At 66.5% G+C, this 22,825-nt stretch overlaps 1 protein-coding gene across 1 annotated transcript in view; it reads left to right on the top strand.

Annotated features, from left to right (window-relative positions):
• Positions 1-4,739: 4,739 nt before the first annotated feature.
• The window catches only part of TMEM8B (transmembrane protein 8B), a 38,124-nt gene continuing 20,038 nt past the window's right edge, over positions 4,740-22,825 (top strand). Inside the window, exons 1-6 of the mRNA XM_074995909.1 lie at positions 4,740-4,824; positions 9,980-10,169; positions 13,104-13,311; positions 16,650-16,783; positions 20,001-20,272; positions 21,440-21,786. Coding sequence (XP_074852010.1) covers positions 4,749-4,824; positions 9,980-10,169; positions 13,104-13,311; positions 16,650-16,783; positions 20,001-20,272; positions 21,440-21,786 — 1,227 coding nt within the window. The 5' untranslated portion in view covers positions 4,740-4,748. The remainder of the gene's footprint in view (positions 4,825-9,979; positions 10,170-13,103; positions 13,312-16,649; positions 16,784-20,000; positions 20,273-21,439; positions 21,787-22,825) is intronic.

Raw genomic sequence — 22,825 nt, 5'->3', positions numbered from 1 at the left:
TACTACCAGAAGTGGGCGTTCGGAATGGGAGTCCAGTCCGTAGAGGACCTGATCGAGCTGGCAGTCGTGGAGCGATTCTACGAGATGTGCGCACCTGACCTGAGGGTGTGGCTCGTGGACCGGAAGCCGGGGGACTCACATGATGCAGGGAAACTGGCAGATGACTTCACAAACAGCCGGGCCAGGTTTGAAAGTGAGCCCCACAAAGAGAGGGAGTCCCGGAGAGAGAGGGAGTCCCGGAGAAACCGAGAATCTCAGAGAGACTGGCCCCTAACTGTACAACAGAGGGGACCACCTCTTGGGCGAGCCCAGGAAAGAGGGGCCAGCCACCCACCCCCCAGAGAGCCAAGCAGAGCCTGGACAGAGCAGCCGGCCCAAGGGACACAGCAAGACCCGGGCTGTTATCGCTGTGGGCGAAAGGGGCATAGAGCAGCCCAGTGCCCCAGGCTCCCAGACAGGTTGAGCAGGCCGGGGGGTCATGGAGTCAACTGGGTGGGGTCCCAGAAGCCATAGGGGCTTGCGGCCAAGGCGGGTGGTGCTGACAATGGGCACTCGGATTGGGCCGAGTCCGCCCCACAGACCAGCTCCTCAGGGGGACCAAATGCTCAGAGGTCAGTTTACAGAGTGGGGGCGGCAATGCCTCTGTGGAGCAAGTGTCTCAAAGACCTCAAAGTAGATGGGAAAAAGGTCACGGGGTTCTGGGACACAGGCGCTGACGTGACGCTGGCCCGACCCGGGGTGGTGGCACCGGGCTGCATGATACCCAATTCCCACCTGACGATAACAGGAATTGACGGGACCCCTTTCAAGGTGCCCATGGCGGGGGTGCACCTGAAATGGGGGAAGAAGGAAGGCCCCAAGGAAGTGGGCGTGCACAGCCATTTGCTGGCGGATGTACTGATGGGGGCTGACCTGGAGAACTGGCCAGGTGAACGCCCTCGTGCCCTGGTCCTGACCCGTAGCCAAAGAAAACGAGGGGTGCGCTCCCCAGATTCAGGGGTACAGGCCCAGCCAAAGTCACAGGAGTCACAGGGGCCAACCCTGAGAGAAAGTGGGCCCCCAAAAACCAGATCTCACAGGACAGGGGTGCTGGAGCCAGGCAGGGATGGGGGAGTAGCATCCGCCCCTGCCCCAGCGGAAGAATTCCAGGCAGAGCGGCAGAGAGACCCCTCCTTGCAGAAGCTGAGGGAACTGGCCAGTCTCAGCCCAGCTCTACAGCTGGGGGAGGGCTGCAGGGAGAGATTCCTGTGGGAAAAGGGATTCCTGTACCGGGAATGGGCTCCCAGACGCAAAGCGGAGCCATGGAAGGTCCAGAGGCAACTGGTGGTTCCCCAAAAGTACCGGCGCAGGCTGCTGTACCTAGCCCATGATGTCCCGCTCGCAGGACACCAGGGGATCCACCGCACCAGGAGAAGGTTGTTACAGAACTTTTTCTGGCCAGGGATCTTTGCAGCTGTCCGTCTGTATTGCCTGTCCTGCGATCCCTGCCAGAGGGTAGGGAAGACCCGAGACAAGGGGAAAGCTGCCCTGAGGCCACTGCCCATCATAGAGGAGCCTTTCCAGAAAGTGGCTATAGACATAGTGGGCCCCTTCAGCAAGGCAACGCGTTCGGGGAAGAAATATATTTTGGTAGTGGTAGATTTTGCCACGCGATACCCGGAAGCTGCAGCCGTACCTGTTTGGACGGCGTTTCACCGTGTACATCAATCACTCACCCCTGACCTGGCTGCATCACATGAAAGGGGCCAATGCCAAGCTTCTGCGGTGGAGTCTGCTCCTGCAGGACTACGACATGGAGGTGGTCCATGTGAAGGGGAACAACAACACCATAGCCGATGTCCTGTCACGCAGGGGCGGCCCCGAACTTCCCCAGGTCACTGGCTAAGTGACCCCGCTCAGTTCGGTCTGGAAGGGGGGAGAGATGTAATGGAGTGGGGGGGGTGCATGTGTGAGTCAGGCTGGATGTCTGAGGCAACCAGCAGCTCCCAGTGGCTAAGGATGACCCTGGGGCTACAACTGGCAGGTAACACCTCTGCCCTGAACAAAGAGGAGGGAGGAGCTGAGCTGGGTTTTGAATCGGGGGCGGCAGTTAGAGGCTAGGAAAAGGGAGAGCTGGAAGGCAGCCAGCCTGAGGAGGGGGAAGCTACACCCCAGAGGGGCACCCCTCGGGGTCTTCTCCCCAGGACAGGTTGGAAGGACTGTCTCTGGCTGCTGTGCTGTCGCTTCTGTGAGAAACTGGGCTTCTGTTGCCTAATAAAACTTGTGTTGTATCTGCTGAGTGAGAGTCACTCCTGCCATCGGACGGGGTGCAGTGCAGGGGGACCCCTGAACCCCATCACAGCTCACAAAAGCTCATGCTCAAAACTTTTCTGTTAGTCTATAAGGTGCCACAGGACCCTTCGTTGGTGTTACAGATCCAGACTAACACGGCTACCCCTCTGATACTTGACACAAAGGTTGTGGTCTACCAAAGATCGATGTGTTTGTTCTGTAACTCACACTGACTGCTGTAACCAAGGGGTGCTGCTACCAAACGCTGTAGAATTGTACCATGTACTGACTGTTTGGAAAGAGCTATGTGACATGATGACATGGATGTAGAAGCATGAATTGTATGTTGAAGGAGTTTGTAATTCTGAAATGTCACCGTTGCTCCCTGTAACTCGTTTGCAACCTCTCACATGAGGAGGAACATTCCAAACCGATTGTGTGGCAGGAAGGGGAAACTGAGGCACACAACCATTTTGGTGGTCTGGCTAAATGCCAGGGGTGGAAACCATTTGTGCCTTCCTTTACTGGACTGTAACTGAATTCCAAAAATTGGCTGCAGCAGCTGTATGGGCTGGTGGGCAGACGGGGCAGGGCCCAGACCAGAGAAGAACTGTTTGATCTGCTGGTGCTGCAGCAGCTGTATGGGCTCTGCTTGCCCGACTTGAGAACGTGGCTGATGGACCAGAGATGGAAGCCGGGAGACCAACCAACCTGAGGGAACTAAAGGGACTTGCCCGGCTGCATCACATGTGTGATGGAGTTCAGGGGTCCCCCTGCACTGCACCCCGTCCACTGGCAGGAGTGACTCTCAGTCAGCAGGTACAACAGGAGGTTTATTAGGCAACAGATGCCCAGTTTCTCACAGAAGCATCAGTACAGCAGTCAGAGACAGTCCTTCCAACCCGTCCTGGGGAGAAGACCCCAAGGGGTGCCCCTCTGGGGTGTAGCTTCCCCCTCCTCAGGCTGGCTGCCTTCCAGCTCCTCTTCCCTTTGCCTCTAACTGCCGCCTCTGATTGAAACCCAGCTCGGCTCCACCCTCCTCTGTGTTCAGGGCAGAGGTGTTACCTGCCAGTTGTAGCCCCAGGGTCATCCTTAGCCACTGGGAGCTGCTCTGCTTGTCTCTCACATCCAGCCTGAGTCTCGCATTTGCACTCCCCCCCCACTCCATCACACACGCCCATCCTGTGGAGGTGGGAACCAGACACGCCATTGGCCATGCAGCACTGGGCTGTGGTGGGATCTGGCCACGTCCCTGGCCTCACCCATCGGGCGGAGGTGGCAGTGGGACAAGCCCCCGGCCATGTCATGCTGGGCGGGGTGTGGGGGGCACAGCTGTGCCGGTATCAGCCATGGGCAGTGATGGGTTCCAGGCTGCTCTGCCCTTCTGACCGACTCCCCTCAGCTGAAGGATCGTCCTGTGGAAAGAGCAACTATCCAGGGAAGGCCCCATGGCCTGCGCCCTCCCACGGCGACACACGCTGACCCCAGGGAAATGGCCAGGGGCCCCACGCCCATCCCCCCCACCCAACTGATTTCCACCCCTGCCTCCCAAACTGCTCCGCCCCATAACCTCCACCTACCCCACCCCATCCCCCTCTGTCCCTCCCTGCTCCACCCCCAAATCTCCTCCTGCCCCACCTCATCCCACCCCCTCCATCCCATACTTCTCTGCCCCAACCTCCTCCTGCCCCATCTCATCCCACCCCCTCCATCCCATACTGCTCCGCCCCAACCTCCTCCTGCCCCACCTCATCCCACCCCCTCCATCCCATACTGCTCCGCCCCATAACCTCCACCTACCCCACCCCATCCCCCTCTGTCCCTCCTTGCTCCGCCCCAACCTCCTCCTGCCCCACCTCATCCCACCCCCTCCATCCCATACTGCTCTGCCCCATAACCTCCACCTACCCCGCCCCATCCCCCTCTGTCCCTCCCTGCTCCACCCCCAAATCTCCTCCTGCCCCACCTCATCCCACCCCCTCCATCCCATACTTCTCTGCCCCAACCTCCTCCTGCCCCATCTCATCCCACCCCCTCCATCCCATACTGCTCCGCCCCAACCTCCTCCTGCCCTGCCCCATCCCCCTCTGTCCTACCCTGCTCCGCCCCAACCTCCTCCTGCCCCACCTCATCGCACCCCCTCCATCCCATACTGCTCTGCCCCATAACCTCCACCTACCCGGCCCCATCCCCCTCTGTCCCTCCCTGCTCCACCCCTCACCTCCTCCTGCCCCACCCCGCCCCACCCCCCTCTGCCCCACCCTGCTCCACCCCTAACCTCCTCCTGCCCCGCCCCGGCTGCCGGCAGTGGCCAAACAGCGGCGCCTGGAGCAGCGGCAGCGGCGGGGGCGGGGGCGGGCTTCCACGGTGAGCGGCAGCGGCTCAGCCAATCGGCCGCAGTCTCCCAGGCCTCTGGCCTTCGCCTGGCCAATGAGCGGGCGCCTGGTGCAACGTCATGGCTGCGGGCAGCTGCGGGGATGGTGCGGGGAGCGCGGCGGAGCATGGCCCGGCGGCTGCTGCTGCTGCTGCTGCTGGGCGCGGGGCCCCTGGCCGGTGAGTGGGGCGGGCTGCTGGGGCGGTGCCCTGCAACCCCGGGGGGGTCCCTGCCCCCTGCAAACCCGAGAGTCCCTGACCCCTGCTCCCCTGGGGTCCCTGCCTCCCTGAGCCCTTGGGGGGGTCCCTGTATCCTGCAACCCATGGGGGTCCCTGGCTCCCTGGGGGGTCCCAGCCCCCTGCCACCCTGTCGGGTCCCTGCCCCTGCATAGCCCCCTGCTGGTTGCTGACTTTCTCCGCCTGTCAGCCCTTGAGGTTGGGAGGTCCCCGGTGCTCCCTGCCCCGGTGCTGAGCCCCGGTGGGGGAGGGGGAGCTGCCCCTGCCCCGGTGCTGAGCCCCGGTGGGGGAGGGGGAGCTGCCCCTGCCCCGGTGCTGAGCCCCGGTGGGGGAGGGGGAGCTGCCCCTGCGCCGGTGCTGAGCCCCGGTGGGGGAGGGGGAGCTGCCCCTGCGCCGGTGCTGAGCCCCGGTGGGGGAGGGGGAGCTGCCCCTGCCCCGGTGCTGAGCCCCGGTGGGGGAGGGGGAGCTGCCCCTGCGCCGGTGCTGAGCCCCGGTGGGGGAGGGGGAGCTGCCCCTGCGCCGGTGCTGAGCCCCGGTGGGGGAGGGGGAGCTGTCCCTGCCCTGGTGCTGAGCCCCGGTGGGGGAGGGGGAGCTGCCCCTGCGCCGGTGCTGAGCCCCGGTGGGGGAGGGGGAGCTGCCCCTGCCCTGGTGCTGAGACCCGGTGGGGGAGGGGGAGCTGCCCCTGCGCCGGTGCTGAGCCATGGGGGGGGAGGGGGTGGGGGAGCTGCCCCTGCCCCGGTGCTGAGCCCCGGTGCTGAGCCCCATGCTGCACCTGTGCTGGGTGGCCCGGTGGTGGGGGATGGACGCTGCTGTCCCAGAGCTCGTTCAGAGCGGCCCCTCACTGCGCACGTCGCTCAGCGGCGTTGTAGTCGCTCTCCGTGGAGAGCTCCGGCCTTCGCAGCTTCCCTCCCCCAGCCTGGGAAGCCCCATGGGAGCCCACTGCGCGCACACCCCCGTACCTGCCCCCACGCCACCCGTCCCATGTCATCACCTCGCTCCCGGCCACTTCCCAGAGTGCCCAGCTCACACCCCTCGCGGGCCACTCAGTCCCCAGCCGGCCCTGTGCTCTCGCCGACGCGGTCACTCGGCTGCTGCCCACTGGGGGTGCCAGGTCCCAGTGCCCCCGGCCAGGCCTGGGGTGGGGTGTGGGTCTCAGGGCTGGGGGCAGTGGCCTGCAGGGCTTCTCACATCCCAACAGCTGGAGTCGCCCACGCCCCGGGCAGGGGCAGGCACAGCTGGAGCCTGCTGTGACCTCATGCTGGCAGGGGGGTGGATTCCCGCAGGGCGGCTGGCTCTGGGCAGGAGCAAGGGGTGCACCTCTGTGTGCGTGTGCGTGTGCGTGTGCGTGTGCGTGTGCGTGTGCGGGGGAGGTGGGCTCTGCTCCCCGCAGCGGGAGCCGGTGTCGCTTGGCTGGAGCTGAGTCCAGATGTACTGACAGCGAGAACCATTGGAGGCACCACCTCTGCTACTGGCTACCGAGTGAGCAGATCAGGGGACACCTGGCTGGGGCTGCGCACATGCATGTGCACACGTATCGCACACACCTGTACCCCACATACACCTACAGACACCCCCACACGTAAGCACGTATCGCACACGCCTGCTCCCCCGCATGAACCCACAAACACCCCCATGCGGACACACGTATCACACACGCCTGCTCCCCCGCGTACACCCACAAACAGCCCCACGCTTACGCACGTATCACAAACGCCTGCTCCCCCGCATGAACCCACAAACACCCCCATGCGGACACACGTATCACACACGCCTGCTCCCCCGCATACACCCACAAACAGCCCCACGCTTACGCATGTATCACACACACCTGCTCCCCCGCATACACCCACAAACACCCCCACACGTATGCACTTATCACACACACCTGCTCCCCTGCATACACCCACAAACACCCCCACACGTACGCACTTATCACACACACCTGCTCCCCCACATACACCCACAAACAGCCCCACGCGTACGCACGTATCGCACACACCTGCTCCCCCGCATACACCCAGAAACAGCCCCACGCGCACACACGTATCACACACACCTGCTCCCCCACATACACCCAGAAACACCCCCACGCGTACGCACGTATTGCACACACCTGCTCCCCCTCATACACCCACAAACACCCCCACGCGTACACACGTGTCACACACACCTGCTCCCCCGCATGAACCCACAAACACCCCCATGCGTACACACGTATCACACACGCCTGCTCCCCCGCATACACCCACAAACACCCCCACGCGTACGCACGTATCACACACACCTGCTCCCCCGCATACACCCACAAATACCCCCGCATGTATGCACATATCACACACACCTGCTCCCCCGCATACACCCACAAACACCCCCACATGTACACACTTATCACACACACCTGTTCACCCACATACACCCACAAACACCCCCACGCGTACACACATATCGCACACACCTGCTCCCCTTCATACACCCACAAACACCCCACGCGTACACACGTATCGCACACACCTGCTCCCCCGCATACACCCACAAACACCCCACGCGTACACACGTATCACACACACCTGCTCCCCTTCATACACCCACAAACACCCCACGCGTACACACGTATCACACATGCCTGCTCCCCTGCATACACCCACAAACACCCCTACGCGTACACATGTATCACACACACCTGCTCCCCTGCATACACCCACAAACAGCCCCATGCGTGCACACGTATCGCACATGCCTGCACCCCCTTGCGTGCACCCCGCCACGGTGTGCAGGGCTCACTGCCTGGCCCTGGCTGTGTCCATTCGGCCGACTCTCTGATGAGTTGTGCTGAGCCGCGGCCGGGGGTCCAGCCCTGCTGCCAGGCCTGGACTCGCCATGCCGCAGACAGCGGTGGGCACGGGTGGCTCCTCCTGGCTGCCTGGCTCCTCTGTGCCTGTGTGTGTGAGTGGCCGGATCTGCTTGGCCGTGGCCTGGGGAGCGTGCCGGGCGCAATGTTTGCTGCGGTGTGGTGGGTGTGTGGGCAGTCCTGTCCCAGCAGGATGGCGACACTCAGCTCAGCTGCCAGCACCAGCCTCTGCCAGGCCCATGGCCAGCTCGACTGGTTGCCGGAGCCAGAGGCCACCTCCCCAGGCCAGAAGCTCGAGGCAGGGAGCGCCTGCTCCCCGGGGTTGGGGGTCGCAGAGCCAGCTAGCTGAACGCCAGGTTCTGCAGGCGCGGTGGCTGCAGGGAGAGCTCCTGGGCTCGCTGTGGAAGTGTCCCCCAGCTGCAGGGCAGCAGAGCGCAAAGCACAGCCAGGCTACGCAGGGCAGGATGCAGAGAGATTGGCCCAGCCCGGTGTCACCTGCCCCCTGGCCACACGCCCTGGGTGCTTCACCTTGTGTGTTCCCTGGCCCTGGGCGGGCTGGCCACGGAGGGGCCCCCCTGGGCACTGCTGCCATTTAAGATGGCCCAGTGATCCATGGCTCCTACCCCCTTAGCTGAGTCTGGTTCCAGCTCCAGCTGGCCCAGGAACAAGTTCTCCCTCCTCTGGGCTGTGGGCCCAGGGCGTGGGGCGCTCACAGCCCAGCGAGGCCCAGGGCGCGGGGCGCGCACAGCCCAGCGAGGCCCAGGGTGTGGGGCGCGCACAGCCCAGCGAGGCCCTGGGCGTGGGGCGCGCGTGACCTGGCATTGCATAAGACGCACAGGGTGCATGGCGTGGCGTGGGCCGGCCTGGCACAGGGTGCACGGCCTGGCGTGGGCCGGCCTGGCACAGGGTGCACGGCCTGGCGTGGGCCGGCCTGGCACAGGGTGCACGGCCTGGCGTGGGCCGGCCTGGCACAGGGTGCACGGCCTGGCGTGGGCCGGCCTGGCACAGGGTGCACGGCCTGGCGTGGGCCGGCCTGGCACAGGGTGCACGGCCTGGCGTGGGCCGGCCTGGCACAGGGTGCACGGCCTGGCGTGGGCCGGCCTGGCACAGGGTGTACGGCCTGGCGTGGGCCGGCCTGGCACGGGGTGCATGGCCTGGCGTGGGCCGGCCTGGCACAGGGTGTACGGCATGCGTGCACCTCCTTCTTCCTCTGATGCGAAGGCCCATTGCCAGAGCCACGACGGGCTGACCTGGGGGATCCCCTGGCTCCATGCATGGGGCAGAGAAGAATTTGATGCCCATCCCCTGGTGTGCCCTAGGGCTGGTGGGTGCATGGAGCTTGGGCCCTGGCTGGTGTTGCCAGGCCCTGTGCTGTCCCTGCTGGTCCCTGCTCGGCTTACCCTGGCCCCTCCCTCTCTGCTGACCTGAAGGGAGAACCCGTGCCCTGCGCCAGGTCAGGAGGCGTGGAGCAGAGCAGGCCAGCCCCTTGTGCAGGGACGGGCTCTCCAGAGGTGGCTGAGGAGGGCAGGCCGGGAGCCTGGCAGTGCCTGCACCCCTGCCCTGCGCGTGATCCGTGGGCAGAGGGAAGCTGGCAGAGTGGGACTTGCTCAGTGCTGGGCTGGGCCGGTGTCCTGGCAGGAGAAGGCTGGAGGGAAATGGGCAGAGCTGGGTGTGAAGGAGCAGTGGAGCAAGGGCAGTGTGGGGGTGGGCTGGGCTGCAGGGGAGCGTTCTGGTGCTGATCAAGGCCCAGTGTGTGCCAGGGTGGGGTCACCTCTCAGCAAGGCGGCTGTGGATCGGAGGGGCTGGGGACAGGCGCCAGGGCCCGGAGAAACCAGTGACACGTGTGGGGCTGCTGGGGGCAGGGCTGGGCCGTGACTCAGCCTCAGGGGAGCGAGCTGGGGAGGTGGGAGGCTGGGGGTGCTGTTCCTGTGGCCCTGCGCCTGGCGGGGGTGCTCCAGGGGCTGATGGGCCCCAGCTGCAATGCTTGCAGCACCTGGTGCACCCTGGGCCTGGGGAACGCGCGGCCTAGGGCGCCCTGCAGCTGCTGGCAGGGCTTGGAGGGGGACCGGCTGCGGCTGGAGAGGAGACGGCTGGCCAGGAGCGTGGGCCTACCCCCTGCGTGCACTGGTGCGCCACAGGCCAGCCAGGGGTTCCTGCACCCCCACTGTGAGGCAGCGGGTGCAGAGCCCAGCCCGGGCTGAGCCGGCTGGGCACCTGCTCCCCTCCCGTTCACGGCCCCTCCCCCCGCAGGTGGGCTCTTTGTGACGGATTACTTCACCCGCACCCCGCGCAAGCTGAGCCCCTTCCGCTCCTTCGCCAGCGTGGAGCTCTTCCACTTCCGCGTGCCCGAGGACACCGTGGTCGCTGTCTGGAACCTCATCCTCTTCAAGGAGCAGGGCGGCACCTTTGGGGACCACTGCCCCGACCGCAGCGTCACCGTGTGAGTGCGCCAGGCTCCAGGGCCTGGATCCCCTCGGCCCGGCTGGGCTGGCACACGGGCACTGTCGAGCTGGTGCTGGGCTCTTCTGGGGCAGGAGACGTCCCCTTGCGCCCAGGTGGCTGCACGTGCCAGCTCTGCACAAATCCTGGCGTGCGGCGCTCAGCACTGGGTGGGGTGCAGGCCTGGGCACAATTGCCTGGCGGGTGTGAAGAGAGGACGTAGGTACTGGGAGTTACAGGCCCAGCGGGTGTGGAGGGATGGGCTAGGCTGGGAATGGCAGGGGGGCAGGGACGAGAACGCCCCAGCCTGCTCAGCCTGGGGTGGCTGTGGTGGGGAGGACAGCTGAGTGGTTTGAGCACTGGCCGGCTAAACCCAGGGTGTGAGCTCATCCCTGAGGGGGCCACTCCGGGATCTGGGGCATAGGGATTAGACTCTGGTAGTTACGGATGTGGTGGGACTGGGGAGTGGGACTCGGCACCGGAAGTTACAGGCCCAGCAGGTGTGGAGAGAGGGAGCAGGCACTGGTGGTTACAGGCCCGCCGTGTATGGGGACAGGAAGCACACACCAGCGGTTACGTGTCCGGCAGGTGTGCAGGGAGGTACTGGGCACCCCTACTTACAGGTGCAGCGAGCACGGGGAGTGAGACTCGGCACCGGTAGTTACGGGTCCGACAGGCGTGGCGAGGGCGACTAGGCACTGGTAGTTACGGCTCTGATGGTTGTGGAGCTATGGGCAGAAACCTGTAGTTGTGGGAGTAGTGAGACAGGTACCTGCAGATACGTGCCCAGCAGGTGGGCAGTGGTGGACTGGGCACTGGTTGTTAAGGTTCTGGCAGGTGTGGAGAGACGGACTAGGTGCCCGTGGTTATGGGTCCGGTGGGCATGGAGAGAGGGACTAGGCGCCCGTGGTTATGGGTCTGGTGGGCATGGAGAGAGGGACTAGGCGCCCGTGGTTATGGGTCTGGTGGGCATGGAGAGACGGACTAGGCGCCCGTGGTTATGGGTCTGGTGGGCATGGAGAGACGGACTAGGTACCCCTGGTTATGGGTCTGGTGGGCGTGGAGAGACGGACTAGGCGCCCGTGGTTATGGGTCCGGTGGGCATGGAGAGACGGACTAGGTACCCCTGGTTATGGGTCCGGTGGGCATGGAGAGACGGACTAGGTACCCCTGGTTATGGGTCCGGTGGGCATGGAGAGAGGGACTAGGCGCCCGTGGTTATGGGTCCGGTGGGCATGGAGAGACGGACTAGGCGCCCCTGGTTATGGGTCCGGTGGGCATGGAGAGACGGACTAGGCGCCCGTGGTTATGGGTCCGGTGGGCATGGAGAGACGGACTAGGCGCCCGTGGTTATGGGTCCGGTGGGCATGGAGAGAGGGACTAGGCGCCCGTGGTTATGGGTCCGGTGGGCATGGAGAGACAGACTAGGCACCCGTGGTTATGGGTCCGGTGGGCATGGAGAGACAGACTAGGCACCCGTGGTTATGGGTCCGGTGGGCATGGAGAGACGGACTAGGCGCCCGTGGTTATGGGTCCGGTGGGCATGGAGAGAGGGACTAGGCGCCCGTGGTTATGGGTCCGGTGGGCATGGAGAGACGGACTAGGCGCCCTGGTAGTTATGGGTCCAGGGGAGGGACTACACACAGAAAATGATGGTTTCGGCCGGTGTGAAGAGAAGGACTAGGGACCGGCAGTTACATGTCTCGATTGGTGCAGAGATTGGGACTAGGAACCAGTAGTTACGTGTCGGACGGGTGTACAGAGGGGCTAGGGCCTGGTTTTTAGAGGTCTGGCGAGTGCGAAGAGGCGGACTCCTCACAGGTGGTTCGGGACCTGGCGGGTGGGAGAGGGACTTGGCACTGGTAGTTCTGCACCCGGAGGGTGCGGGGTGGGACTCGGCGGGTGGGGGAGGGACTCGGCACCGGTAGTTCTGGGCCCGGCGGGTGGGGGAGGGGGACTCGGCACCGGTCGTTCTGGGCCCGGCGGGTGGGGGAGGGACTCGGCACCGGTAGTTCTGGGCCCGGCGGGTGGGGGAGGGGGACTCGGCACCGGTAGTTCTGGGCCCGGCGGGTGGGGGAGGGACTCGGCACCGGTAGTTCTGGGCCCGGCGGGTGGGGGAGGGACTCGGCACCGGTCGTTCTGGGCCCGGCGGGTGGGGGAGGGGGACTCGGCACCGGTCGTTCTGGGCCCGGCGGGTGGGGGAGGGGGACTCGGCACCGGTCGTTCTGGGCCCGGCGGGTGGGGGAGGGGGACTCGGCACCGGTCGTTCTGGGCCGGGCGGGTGGGGGAGGGACTCGGCACCGGTAGTTCTGGGCCCGGCGGGTGGGGGAGGGGGACTCGGCACCGGTCGTTCTGGGCCCGGCGGGTGGGGGAGGGGGACTCGGCACCGGTCGTTCTGGGCCCGGCGGGTGGGGGAGGGACTCGGCACCGGTCGTTCTGGGCCCGGCGGGTGGGGGAGGGGGACTCGGCACCGGTAGTTCTGGGCCCGGCGGGTGGGGGAGGGGGACTCGGCACCGGTCGTTCTGGGCCCGGCGGGTGAGGGAGGGACTTGGCACCGGTAGTTCTGGGCCCGGCGGGTGGGGGAGGGACTCGGCACTGGTAGTTCTGGGCCCGGCGGGTGGGGGAGGGACTCGGCACCGGTAGTTTCCCTTCCCATCCGCGCCCGCCGGGAAGGAGCAGTCGGCAGTTCTGTGGGCCTTCTGGAGCTCGCTTCTGCGCCATAAGACCCCTCTGGAACCTGCTGTTTGGGGTCCTCCTGCCAACCCCCTTTGGCCTGGGGCGACCTCACTGGCTGAGAGGGCCCTGCCGCGTCTGGGCCACGAGGCTGTGTCCTGCCGTGTGCCGAGTCGCCCTCCCCCGGACGTGGCAAGCGGGGTGCGGTCACTAGCCGGGGTGCAGCTCCACCTGCCTCCCTCACGCGGTCTCTGCCCAGCAGGTACTTCCGCTCCGGGGCTCCCTGCGTCATCGCCCCCCTGCACACCCACTTCCCCAGGGACACGGCCGTCCCTGGCTCCTTCACCCTGACCCTCACCTGGAGCCTGCCGAACCGCACCACCGGCGTCTTCAACATCACCAGCCCGCTGCCCGGGGACTGGTTCCTGGCCGCTCACCTGCCCAAGGATGAGGGCAAGATCTCCGTCAAGGTGCGGGGCTGCTGGGGACGGGTCACCTCCATGTTTCCCCCCAGGTATGGGCAGGGTAGGGTGCAGAGCTGGCCCACAACGGCCCGGGGCAGGCAAGGTCCCCATTGCTGCATGTGCGGGAGGAGGTTCCCCATTGCTGTGCCCGGGGGAGGGCGGAGGGGGTTCCCCATTGCTCCATCTGAGGAAGCAGAGGGGTTCCCCATTGCTGTGCCTGGGGGAGCAGAGGGGTTCCCTATTGCTCTGTCTGGGGGAGCAGAGGGGTTCCCCATTGCTGTGCCTGGGGGAGCAGAGGGGTTCCCTATTACTGTGCCCGGGGGAGCAGAGGGGTTCCCCATTTCTGTGCCTTGGGGAGCAGAGGGGTTCCCCATTTCTGTGCCCAGGGGAGCAGAGGAGGTTCCCCATTGCTGTGCCTGGGGGAGCAGAGGGGTTCCCCATTGCTGTGCCCAAGGGAGCAGAGGGGGTTCCCCACTGCTGCGCCTGGGGGAGCAGAGGGGTTCCCCATTGCTGTGCCCAAGGGTGCAGAGGGGGTTCCCCACTGCTGCACCTGGGGGAGCAGAGGGGTTCCCCATTGCTGTGCCTGGGGGAGCAGAGGGGGTTCCCCATTGCTGCACCTGGGGGAGCAGAGGGGTTCCCCATTGCTGTGCCTGGGGGAGCAGAGGGGGTTCCCCACTGCTGCACCTGGGGGAGCAGAGGGGTTCCCCATTGCTGTGCCCAAGGGAGCAGAGGGGGTTCCCCACTGCTGCACCTGGGGGAGCAGAGGGGTTCCCCATTGCTGTGCCTGGGGGAGCAGAGGGGGTTCCCCATTGCTGCGCCTGGGGGAGCAGAGGGGTTCCCCACTGCTGCGCCTGGGGGAGCGGGCAGGGGAGCCGGGGGTCAGGTCTGTAGCAGCGATGGAATACATTGCTGACATAGGTCAAGGCTCTGGTGACTTCCAAAGCACTGGCAGGCCCAGGCCCTTTGAGCAGAGGTGGCCAATGGGAATTCAGAGACGTCGTCTTTTCCTGTCTGCCACGTTACACGATACAGAACTGCACAGAGCCAGGAACTCCCCCTCCCCCCGAGCTGCCCCCCATTCTCCTCCAGTGCCGCGGCTGCCACCGACGCCAGATGCTTCCCCCGCGGGCCTGGGGTGGGCGGCGCTCCCAGAATGCCCCTCTCGGGAGGAGCTGCACTGACAGCCCCGAGTGCCGCACCGCAGGGTCCTATGTCCCACGTGTGGGGAGCAGCCAACGCGCGGGACGCCTCTGCCTTGGAGTGAAAATGGTGAGGGTCCTGGGCCCCTCCTTAGGCCGTAAGCTCTGATGGGCTGCAGCTCACGGGGTCAGAGCCACGCAGGGAGCAAAAGCTTCAGCTCGAGAGGGATTGCTGCAGAGAGGGGAGCGTTGCACCAGTGCAAAGGAGGCCGGTTCAGCCCAGGTGGAGGTAGCCCGCTGTGCTGGGAGCGGGCTCTGGGCACAGCTGGAGAAATCATCCCAGGGCAACTTTGCTTAAAACCTGGGCCACTCGCAGCCCCCGGCTGGGATTTCCTCCTCCCTAAGGCAGATCCAAGCAGCCACCACCGGTAGAAAGAACAGGCGTAGCGAGCGGAGCTGGTACCACTGGAACACGTGAGGTACATCACTTACAGCTACTGCTGCGGCCAGCGGCGTTATCTGCTGATTCCTGAAAGTCTCCACCCGTCTGTGTCAGGCTGCGCGGCTTTAGCGGAGGGAGGGTTGTAGATCTGGCCAGCTGGGGTCACCATGCTGGGGCGTGGATCCCTGGAGACAGGCCCCAGAGCAACGAAGCAAGATCCAGCCCAAGACGGAGGCTGCTAAGGTCACACCATGGTTCTCTCTTTTGCGGTGACGAACAAAAGCCTCTCTTCTTCCCATAGGCCCTTGAGGGTCAAAAGTCACCCGACCCAGGTGGGCCGTTGTGGCAAACGGCCATTGGCTGAATCCCAGGGGACAGTCTCACACTCTTAGATGTGTGTTGTCCTTTGTCTCAGACAAGTCCCCCGGCTGGGCTGGCCGCGTGTCACACCTCCCATTGTGCACTTCTGGCTCTGAATATTCCTAGCACAGCGACCGAGCGAACACCTGCAACTTCACCCACACACACGGCACAGACACACCAGTCGCACACACAGGTTCAGGGCGTCGCCAGCTTTCAGTAGACACCTCACGTCCCCCGGCACAATACAGGGCCCAATAGAGACATGGGGCGCACAAAATGGCTTCTATACCCAATATAACAATCCAGTCATGGGGCAGTGGGGGGTGGTTGGTGGTGAGTGTTTGGCTCAGGTTGAGGTGTCTGTCACTGAGGCCTGGCGTCCCCCCAAGGCCTGTGAGAGCCAGGGTCCTCAGCTGGCCTAGGGTGTAGATATTTTGATCAGATAACATTGGAGGGAGGTCCCCAGGACAGCCAGGTGCTGAGTGGGGGGGGGTTCCCCTGAGTGGGGGGTGGTGTCCCCAGGACAGCCAGGTGCTGAGTGGGGGGGGGTTCCCCTGAGTGGGGGGTGGTGTCCCCAGCCCAGCCAGGTGCTGAGTGGGGGGGGGTTCCCCTAAGTGGGGGATGGTGTCCCCAGGACAGCCAGGTGCTGAGTGGGGGGGGGTTCCCTTGAGTGGGGGGTGGTGTCCCCAGCCCAGCCAGGCGCTGAGTGGGGGGTGGGTTCCCTGGAGTGGGGGGTGGTGTCCCCAGGACAGCCAGGTGCTGAGTGGGGGGGGGTTCCCCTGAGTGGGGGGTGGTGTCCCCAGCCCAGCCAGGTGCTGAGTGGGGGGGGGTTCCCCTGAGTGGGGGGTGGTGTCCCCAGGACAGCCAGGTGCTGAGTGGGGGGGGGTTCCCTTGAGTGGGGGGTGGTGTCCCCAGGCCCAGCCAGGTGCTGAGTGGGGGGTGGGTTCCCCTGAGTGGGGGCTGGTGTCCCCAGGCCCAGCCAGGTGCTGAGTGGGGGTGGGTTCCCCTGAGTGGGGGGTGGTGTCCCCGGCCCAGCCAGGCGCTGAGTGGGGGGTGGGTGCCCCCAAGGTGGGGGGTCCCTGGCCCAGCCGTGCTCTGCAGGAGACCCCAGGATCAGGGAGCAGGGAGAGAGGCTGTGGCCCCTGGTTACCTGGCGGCAGTGGGCGTGTGGAGCCGCCCGGGCAGCCTGTCTCCCCCAGCCTGTGGGGCTAGTGTCCCCGGGGGCAGAGCTGGCCCCCTGCAGCCTGGCTAGGAGGAGACGCCCCCCCGCTGGCTGCGCTGGCCTGTCGCCGCGCGGGACGGAGAGGTCGGCAGGGCGGGGGAGCGGTGCCTGGCTGTGGGGGCGCGTAGGGGAGCTCAGTGCATAGCCCCACTGTGACCCCCCGCTCCCCTCCCCACAGGGTCTGTACGAGGAGTGCCAGTACCTCTTCCAGCCCCAGCTCATCGTGCAGCGCCTCGTGGGCATCGCTGTGCTGTACCCCGGCTACCTGAGCCCCCAGAGCATTGCACCCCACAACCGCTCCGGCCTCTACAAGTGAGTGCGGCACCGCTCTGCCCGGGGGCAGCGTGTCACAGAGCAGGTGTTTCCAGGCACCACTCACGGCCACGCCAGGGCGACTTGCTCAGACAGGGCCACTGAGAGCCCAGGCCGGGGGCCTCCACGGTGCAGCACCGACCCCGTCACACCCAGCACGGCTGTCGCCTCGCTGGCCAGTGCAAAGTCACCTCCCTCCCACACTCCAGCTTCCCTCCTGCCGCTGCCCGTCCCCTCCGCACGCAGGTGGGAAACCCACCTCCCCAGATCCGCACAGGCTCTTCCCTCCCCCCGGGCCGGGGCACACCTCAGAGCCCCCCCAAGGGCAGCCGGGCCCGGCCTTTGGCGCCTGACATTCAATGCTGGAAGGAAGGACTCGCGCGAGCGAGCGTTACAGCTGTCGCCAGCGGCAGCTCGCCCTGTTCCTCTGTGCTCGGCAGGTTCCCAGGGCCGGCTGCTGGCTCAAAGGCCTGCGGACCACAGGCCAGGCCCGCGAGCTCTCTGCACCAGTATAGCCAAGTGCTGAGCTGGGTCACGCACCGAGCTGCAGCAGCCCAGGGCCCTCGCTATACCTTTGCCCAGTGCAGTGCGCAAGCATGGCCGAGCTGGAGCCTGTCACGTGGGCACATCCCGGCAACCAGCCATCGCCTCTGCCGGGTTGCATGGTCACAGTCAGATCCCTCGGGTGTGGCCTGGCACCCAGGAATGTTCTGTGTCTGTGGGGTGCAGCTTCCCCGGCTAGGGACCCCTCACACCAGGGTGCCTCTCCCTGGGGCTCGCCCACACCGCAGCATTTCGAATGCGAGCACAGAGCCCATCCCCGTAACTCCACGGCTAAGACGACACGCGCGGGTGAGCAGGAAACCCACTCAGCTGCCTTCAGTAGGCGCCTCACGTGGCCCAAGATGTGGCACAAGCGCAGCACAGGGTTGGGCGGGTTCCTCTCAAAATCCAGTAATGGCACAGCGGGGTCACTGAGTGAGGGGGCTCCCTGCCGGGGGGCGGGGGGGCTCTGCTCTGGGGTAACTGCGCTGCATGGGGCAGGGTGGTTCCCTGCTGGGGGGGCTCTGCTCTGGGGGTAGCTGCTGTGCATGGGGCAGGGTGGTTCCCTGCTGGGGGGCTCTGCTCTGGGGCTCTGCTCTGGGGGTAGCTGCTGTGCATGGGGCAGGGTGGTTCCTTGCTGGGGGGGCTCTGCTCTGGGGCTCTGCTCTGGGGGTAGCTGCTGTGCATGGGGCAGGGTGGTTCCTTGCTGGGGGGGCTCTGCTCTGGGGCTCTGCTCTGGGGGTAGCTGCTGTGCATGGGGCAGGGTGGTTCCTTGCTGGGGGGGCTCTGCTCTGGGGCTCTGCTCTGGGGGTAGCTGCTGTGCATGGGGCAGGGTGGTTCCCTGCTGGGGGGCTCTGCTCTGGGGCTCTGCTCTGGGGTAGCTGCTGTGCATGGGGCAGGGTGGTTCCTTGCTGGGGGGGCTCTGCTCTGGGGCTCTGCTCTGGGGGTAGCTGCTGTGCATGGGGCAGGGTGGTTCCTTGCTGGGGGGGCTCTGCTCTGGGGGGGCTCTGCTCTGGGGGTAACTGCGCTGCATGGGGCAGGGTGGTTCCTTGCTGGGGGGGCTCTGCTCTGGGGGTAACTGTGCTGCATGGGGCAGGGTGGTTCCTTGCTGGGGGGCTCTGCTCTGGGGCTCTGCTCTGGGGGTAACTGTGCTGCATGGGGCAGGGTGGTTCCCTGCTGGGGGGCACTGTTCTATGGGGGCTCTGCTCTGGGGTAGCTGCTGTGCATGGGGCAGGGTGGTTCCCTGCTGGGGGGCACTGTTCTGGGGGGGGCTCTGCTCTGGGGGTAACTGTGCTGCATGGGGTAAGTTGGTTCCCTGCTGGGGGGCACTGTTCTATGGGGGCTCTGCTCTGGGGTAGCTGCTGTGCATGGGGCAGGGTGGTTCCCTGCTGGGGGGCACTGTTCTATGGGGGCTCTGCTCTGGGGTAACTGCGCTGCATGGGGCAGGATGGTTCCCTGCTGGGGGGCATTGTTCTGGGGGGGCTCTGCTCTGGGGGTAACTGTGCTGCAAGGGGCAGGGTGGTTCCCTGCTGGGGGGCACTGTTGTATGGGGGGCTCTGCTCTGGGGGTAACTGTGCTGCATGGGGTAAGTTGGTTCCCCGCTGGGGGGGCACTGTTGTGGGGGGACTCTGCTCTGGGGGTAACTGCGCTGCATGGGGCAGGGTGGTTCCTTGCTGGGGGGGCTCTGCTCTGGGGGGGCTCTGCTCTGGGGGTAACTGTGCTGCAAGGGGCAGGGTGGTTCCCTGCTGGGGGGCACTGTTGTGGGGGCTCTGCTCTGGGGGTAACTGCGCTGCATGGGGCAGGGTGGTTCCTTGCTGGGGGGGCTCTGCTCTGGGGGTAACTGTGCTGCAAGGGGCAGGGTGGTTCCCTGCTGGGGGGCACTGTTGTATGGGGGGCTCTGCTCTGGGGGTAACTGCGCTGCATGGGGTAAGTTGGTTCCCCGCTGGGGGGGCACTGTTGTGGGGGGACTCTGCTCTGGGGGTAACTGCGCTGCATGGGGCAGGGTGGTTCCCTGCTGGGGGGCACTGTTGTGGGGGGACTCTGCTCTGGGGGTAACTGCGCTGCATGGGGCAGGGTGGTTCCCTGCTGGGGGGCACTGTTGTGGGGGCTCTGCTCTGGGGGTAACTGCGCTGCGTGGGGCAGGGTGGTTCCCTGCTGGGGGGCACTGTTGTGGGGACTCTGCTCTGGGGGTAACTGCGCTGCGTGGGGCAGGGTGGTTCCCTGCTGGGGGGCACTGTTGTGCACAGGGGCTCCCTGCATGGGGAGGGGGTCATTGTTCTCGTGGGGAGGGGTTCTGCTCTGGGTACTGCTGGGCCTGAGGCCCCTCTGGTGGAAGGGGGTCTCCCCACAGCTGTCCTGCAGTCACAGAGTCTACCTCCTGCTGGCGGTGGGGGCCAAGGTGAATATACCCCCATTAGTGGTGACAGCCGCTGCAGACCAGCCCCTCCGCCCCCGTCCGAGGGGCACCCGCCCTGGTTCCCCTCCCCCAGCAGACGCAGCCTGAGTGTGCTCTGGCCCCCAGCTGGGGCTGGGGGGCGACAGGAGCGGGTGGCATGGGAATCCTGGCTCGTGGGGCCCCAGGAGAGGCTGGCTGGTGCCACAGGTCCGTGGTGCCCAGGTGGGGCAGTGCCAGCCTCGCCGGGGCACCTCCTGGGCTGATGCCCCTCCCCCACAGGGTCTTTGTGCCCAGCCACACGTCGCGGGTGCTGGTGCGGGTGCTGGGCTGCCGGGCTGGGAACCGCAGTGCCGCAGGCTGCCCGCTGTGGCTGAAGGTGCGAGCCAGGGCCCCCCCACTGCACAACTCCAGCGCTCTGGACTGCCGGGAGCGGGCGCCCTGCCAGCTGGCCTTGGACCTGCCCTTCTGGCACCAGTGGTACTATGTGCTGCTGGAGAAAACCCCGGGCGTGCCAGGCTCCATCCACTTCCAGCTCACCGTGCAGCTCACAGGTGAGAGCCGCAGCGGCCGGGGGACTCACCCAGCCCCCAGGCGTGACCCCCTGCAGCTCCCACAGAGCCAGGGGCGGGGGCTGGGTTCTAGCCTGGCTCTGGGGGGAAGTGGGCCGGGGGGGCTGAGTGCCGGATGCCTGGGTTTGCTCCGCGTTCAGGGCCAGGCTCGGGCAGGGCAGGCGAGCTCTGAGACGAGTGCTGCGCAGAGGCAGGTTGTGGGGTGCAGGGCAGGGTAGGTGGGGCTGAGCCCTGGGCACAGGCTATGGGCTGAGTTGGGGGCACTGGAGCCCTGCCATGCGAGGCTCTGCCTGGCACTCAAGGTGCCTCGGGAGCAGGGCTGTGCACTGCAGCCAGGGCTCTGCCGTGGACCCCTTCATTCTGCCAGGCCCTCACGGGCCCCCACTGTCCAGGGGTCCCCCCTCCGGCCTCTGCTCCACACCTGGAGCCCTGCCCACTGAGACAGCCTGGGGGAGCCGCAGCCCCTCTGCAGGGCCACATGCGCAGCCCGGCCGGGTCTGGCAGCCCCTTGGCACAGCCTGGCAGCCCAGCGCAGTTCAGCAGCTGAGCTGCGCCCGCCTTTCGGCTCTGTGCTGCACCGACTCGCCTCAGCCTGGTCCCCCGCCCCACCCCACCCCGCTGAGAGCTGGGAGGTTGTTGGGGAGCCCCTCCCCTCTGGGCCCTTGGGTATGGAAGGGGGTCACTGCCCCGGTGACTGGCTTCTCCGCCACTGGGACGGCCTCAGCCAGGCCTTTCCGGTGAGCTGAGGCGGTCAGACAGCCTGGGGCTCCCCCGGTGGCTCTTAGCCCCCCCGAGAGCAAACACCCCTGTGGGGGCCATGCGACAGAGGGGCACTGAGGCACACCCAGCAGCTGCATAAACTGCCCCTTTGTCCCAAGGCCTGACCTAGAGCCAGCACCTGCAGCCCCTGCCCCTCAGCCCTGCCCTTGGGAGCCTGCGTCGCCAACCCCTGGGCCAGCGTACCCCGACCCGGTGGCGTCGCCCCAAGCTCCAGCTTGGCTGGCTGCCAAGGGATCGGGCCTGGGTCCAGGGGTGGGGTTGGCCATGGCGGTGTCCTGTGGGCCCAGCCCTGGGAGCTGCGGGGGGGCGGTGCTGGGGCCAGTGAGGCGGGAAGCCAGGAGCCTGACGGCGCTGGTCTCACCCCCGCAGACTGTGCCAGGCCCGGCCTGTCCCGGTCACCAGTCCTGGCCCCCAACACTGCCAGGAACATGCCTCAGTCCTTCGGGGCCTTGGTCAGCCTGGCGCTGGGGGAGAGCTCGCTGCCTTCGGCGCCCAACAGCACCCAGCAGCCGCCCGCCGTGCCGCCCGCCGGGGAGCGCTGCTGGCCCATCCGGCCCACGCTGCGCAACGAGCTCGACACCTTCTCCGTCCACTTCTACATCTTCTTTGGACCCAACGTCTCGGTGCCGCCCGACCGGCCTGCCGTCCTGGCCATCAGCCTGCTGCCCGTGCTGGACAGCGGGGGGGTGCTCAACCTGGAGCTCCGGCTCAACGTGGTGAGCCACCCGCCCCCAGGGCAGCACCACTCAGCTGGGCTGGGCTGGGACGGGGCGGCAGGCCAGGGACCGGGGGCGCAGGGCAGGGCTGGGACAGCGGCTGCAGGCTGGAGTTTGGGGGGGGCAGGCTGGGCTAGAGGGGCAGGGCTGGGACAGGGGCTGCAGGCTGGAGTTTGCGGGGGCAGGCTGGGCTGGAGGGGCAGGGCTGGGACAGGGGCTGCAGGCTGGAGTTTGGGGGTGCAGGCTGGGCTGGAGGGGCAGGGCTGGGACAGGGGCTGCAGGCTGGAGTTTGGGGGGGCAGGCTGGGCTGGAGGGGTGCCAGTTCTGGGACAGGAGCTGCAGGCCAGAGTTTGGGGGTGCAGGCTGGGCTGGAGGGGTGCCAGTTCTGGGACAGGGGCTGCAGGCCAGAGTTTGGGGGTGCAGGCTGGACTGCGGGGGCAGGGCCGGGACAGGGGCTGCAGGCGGGAGTTTGGGGGTGCAGGCTGGACTGCGGGGGCAGGGCCGGGACAGGGGCTGCAGGCGGGAGTTTGGGGGTGCAGGCTGGACTGCGGGGGCAGGGCTGGGCTGGAGGGGTGCCAGTGCTGGGACAGGGGCTGCAGGCGGGAGTTTGGGGGTGCAGGCTGGACTGCGGGGGCAGGGCTGGGCTGGAGGGGTGCCAGTGCTGGGACAGGGGTTGCAGGCCGGAGTTTGGGGGTGCAGGCTGGACTGCGGGGGCAGGGCTGGGCCAGGGGCTGCAGGCCAGAGTTTGGGGGTGCAGGCTGGACTGCGGGGGCAGGGCCAGGACAGGGGCTGCAGGCGGGAGTTTGAGGGTGCAGGCTGGGCTGGAGGGGTGCCAGTTCTGGGCCGGGGGCTGCAGGCGGGAGTTTGGGGGTGCAGGCTGGACTGCGGGGGCAGGGCCGGGACAGGGGCTGCAGGCGGGAGTTTGGGGGTGCAGGCTGGACTGCGGGGGCAGGGCTGGGCCAGGGGCTGCAGGCTGGAGTTTGGGGGTGCAGGCTGGACTGTGGGGGCAGGGCTGGGCCAGGGGCTGCAGGCCAGAGTT

The sequence above is a fragment of the Carettochelys insculpta genome, chromosome 5 (assembly GCF_033958435.1).
Source record: "Carettochelys insculpta isolate YL-2023 chromosome 5, ASM3395843v1, whole genome shotgun sequence".
NCBI lineage: Eukaryota > Metazoa > Chordata > Testudines > Carettochelyidae > Carettochelys > Carettochelys insculpta.
This window is presented reverse-complemented; position numbering and strand designations above follow the sequence as displayed.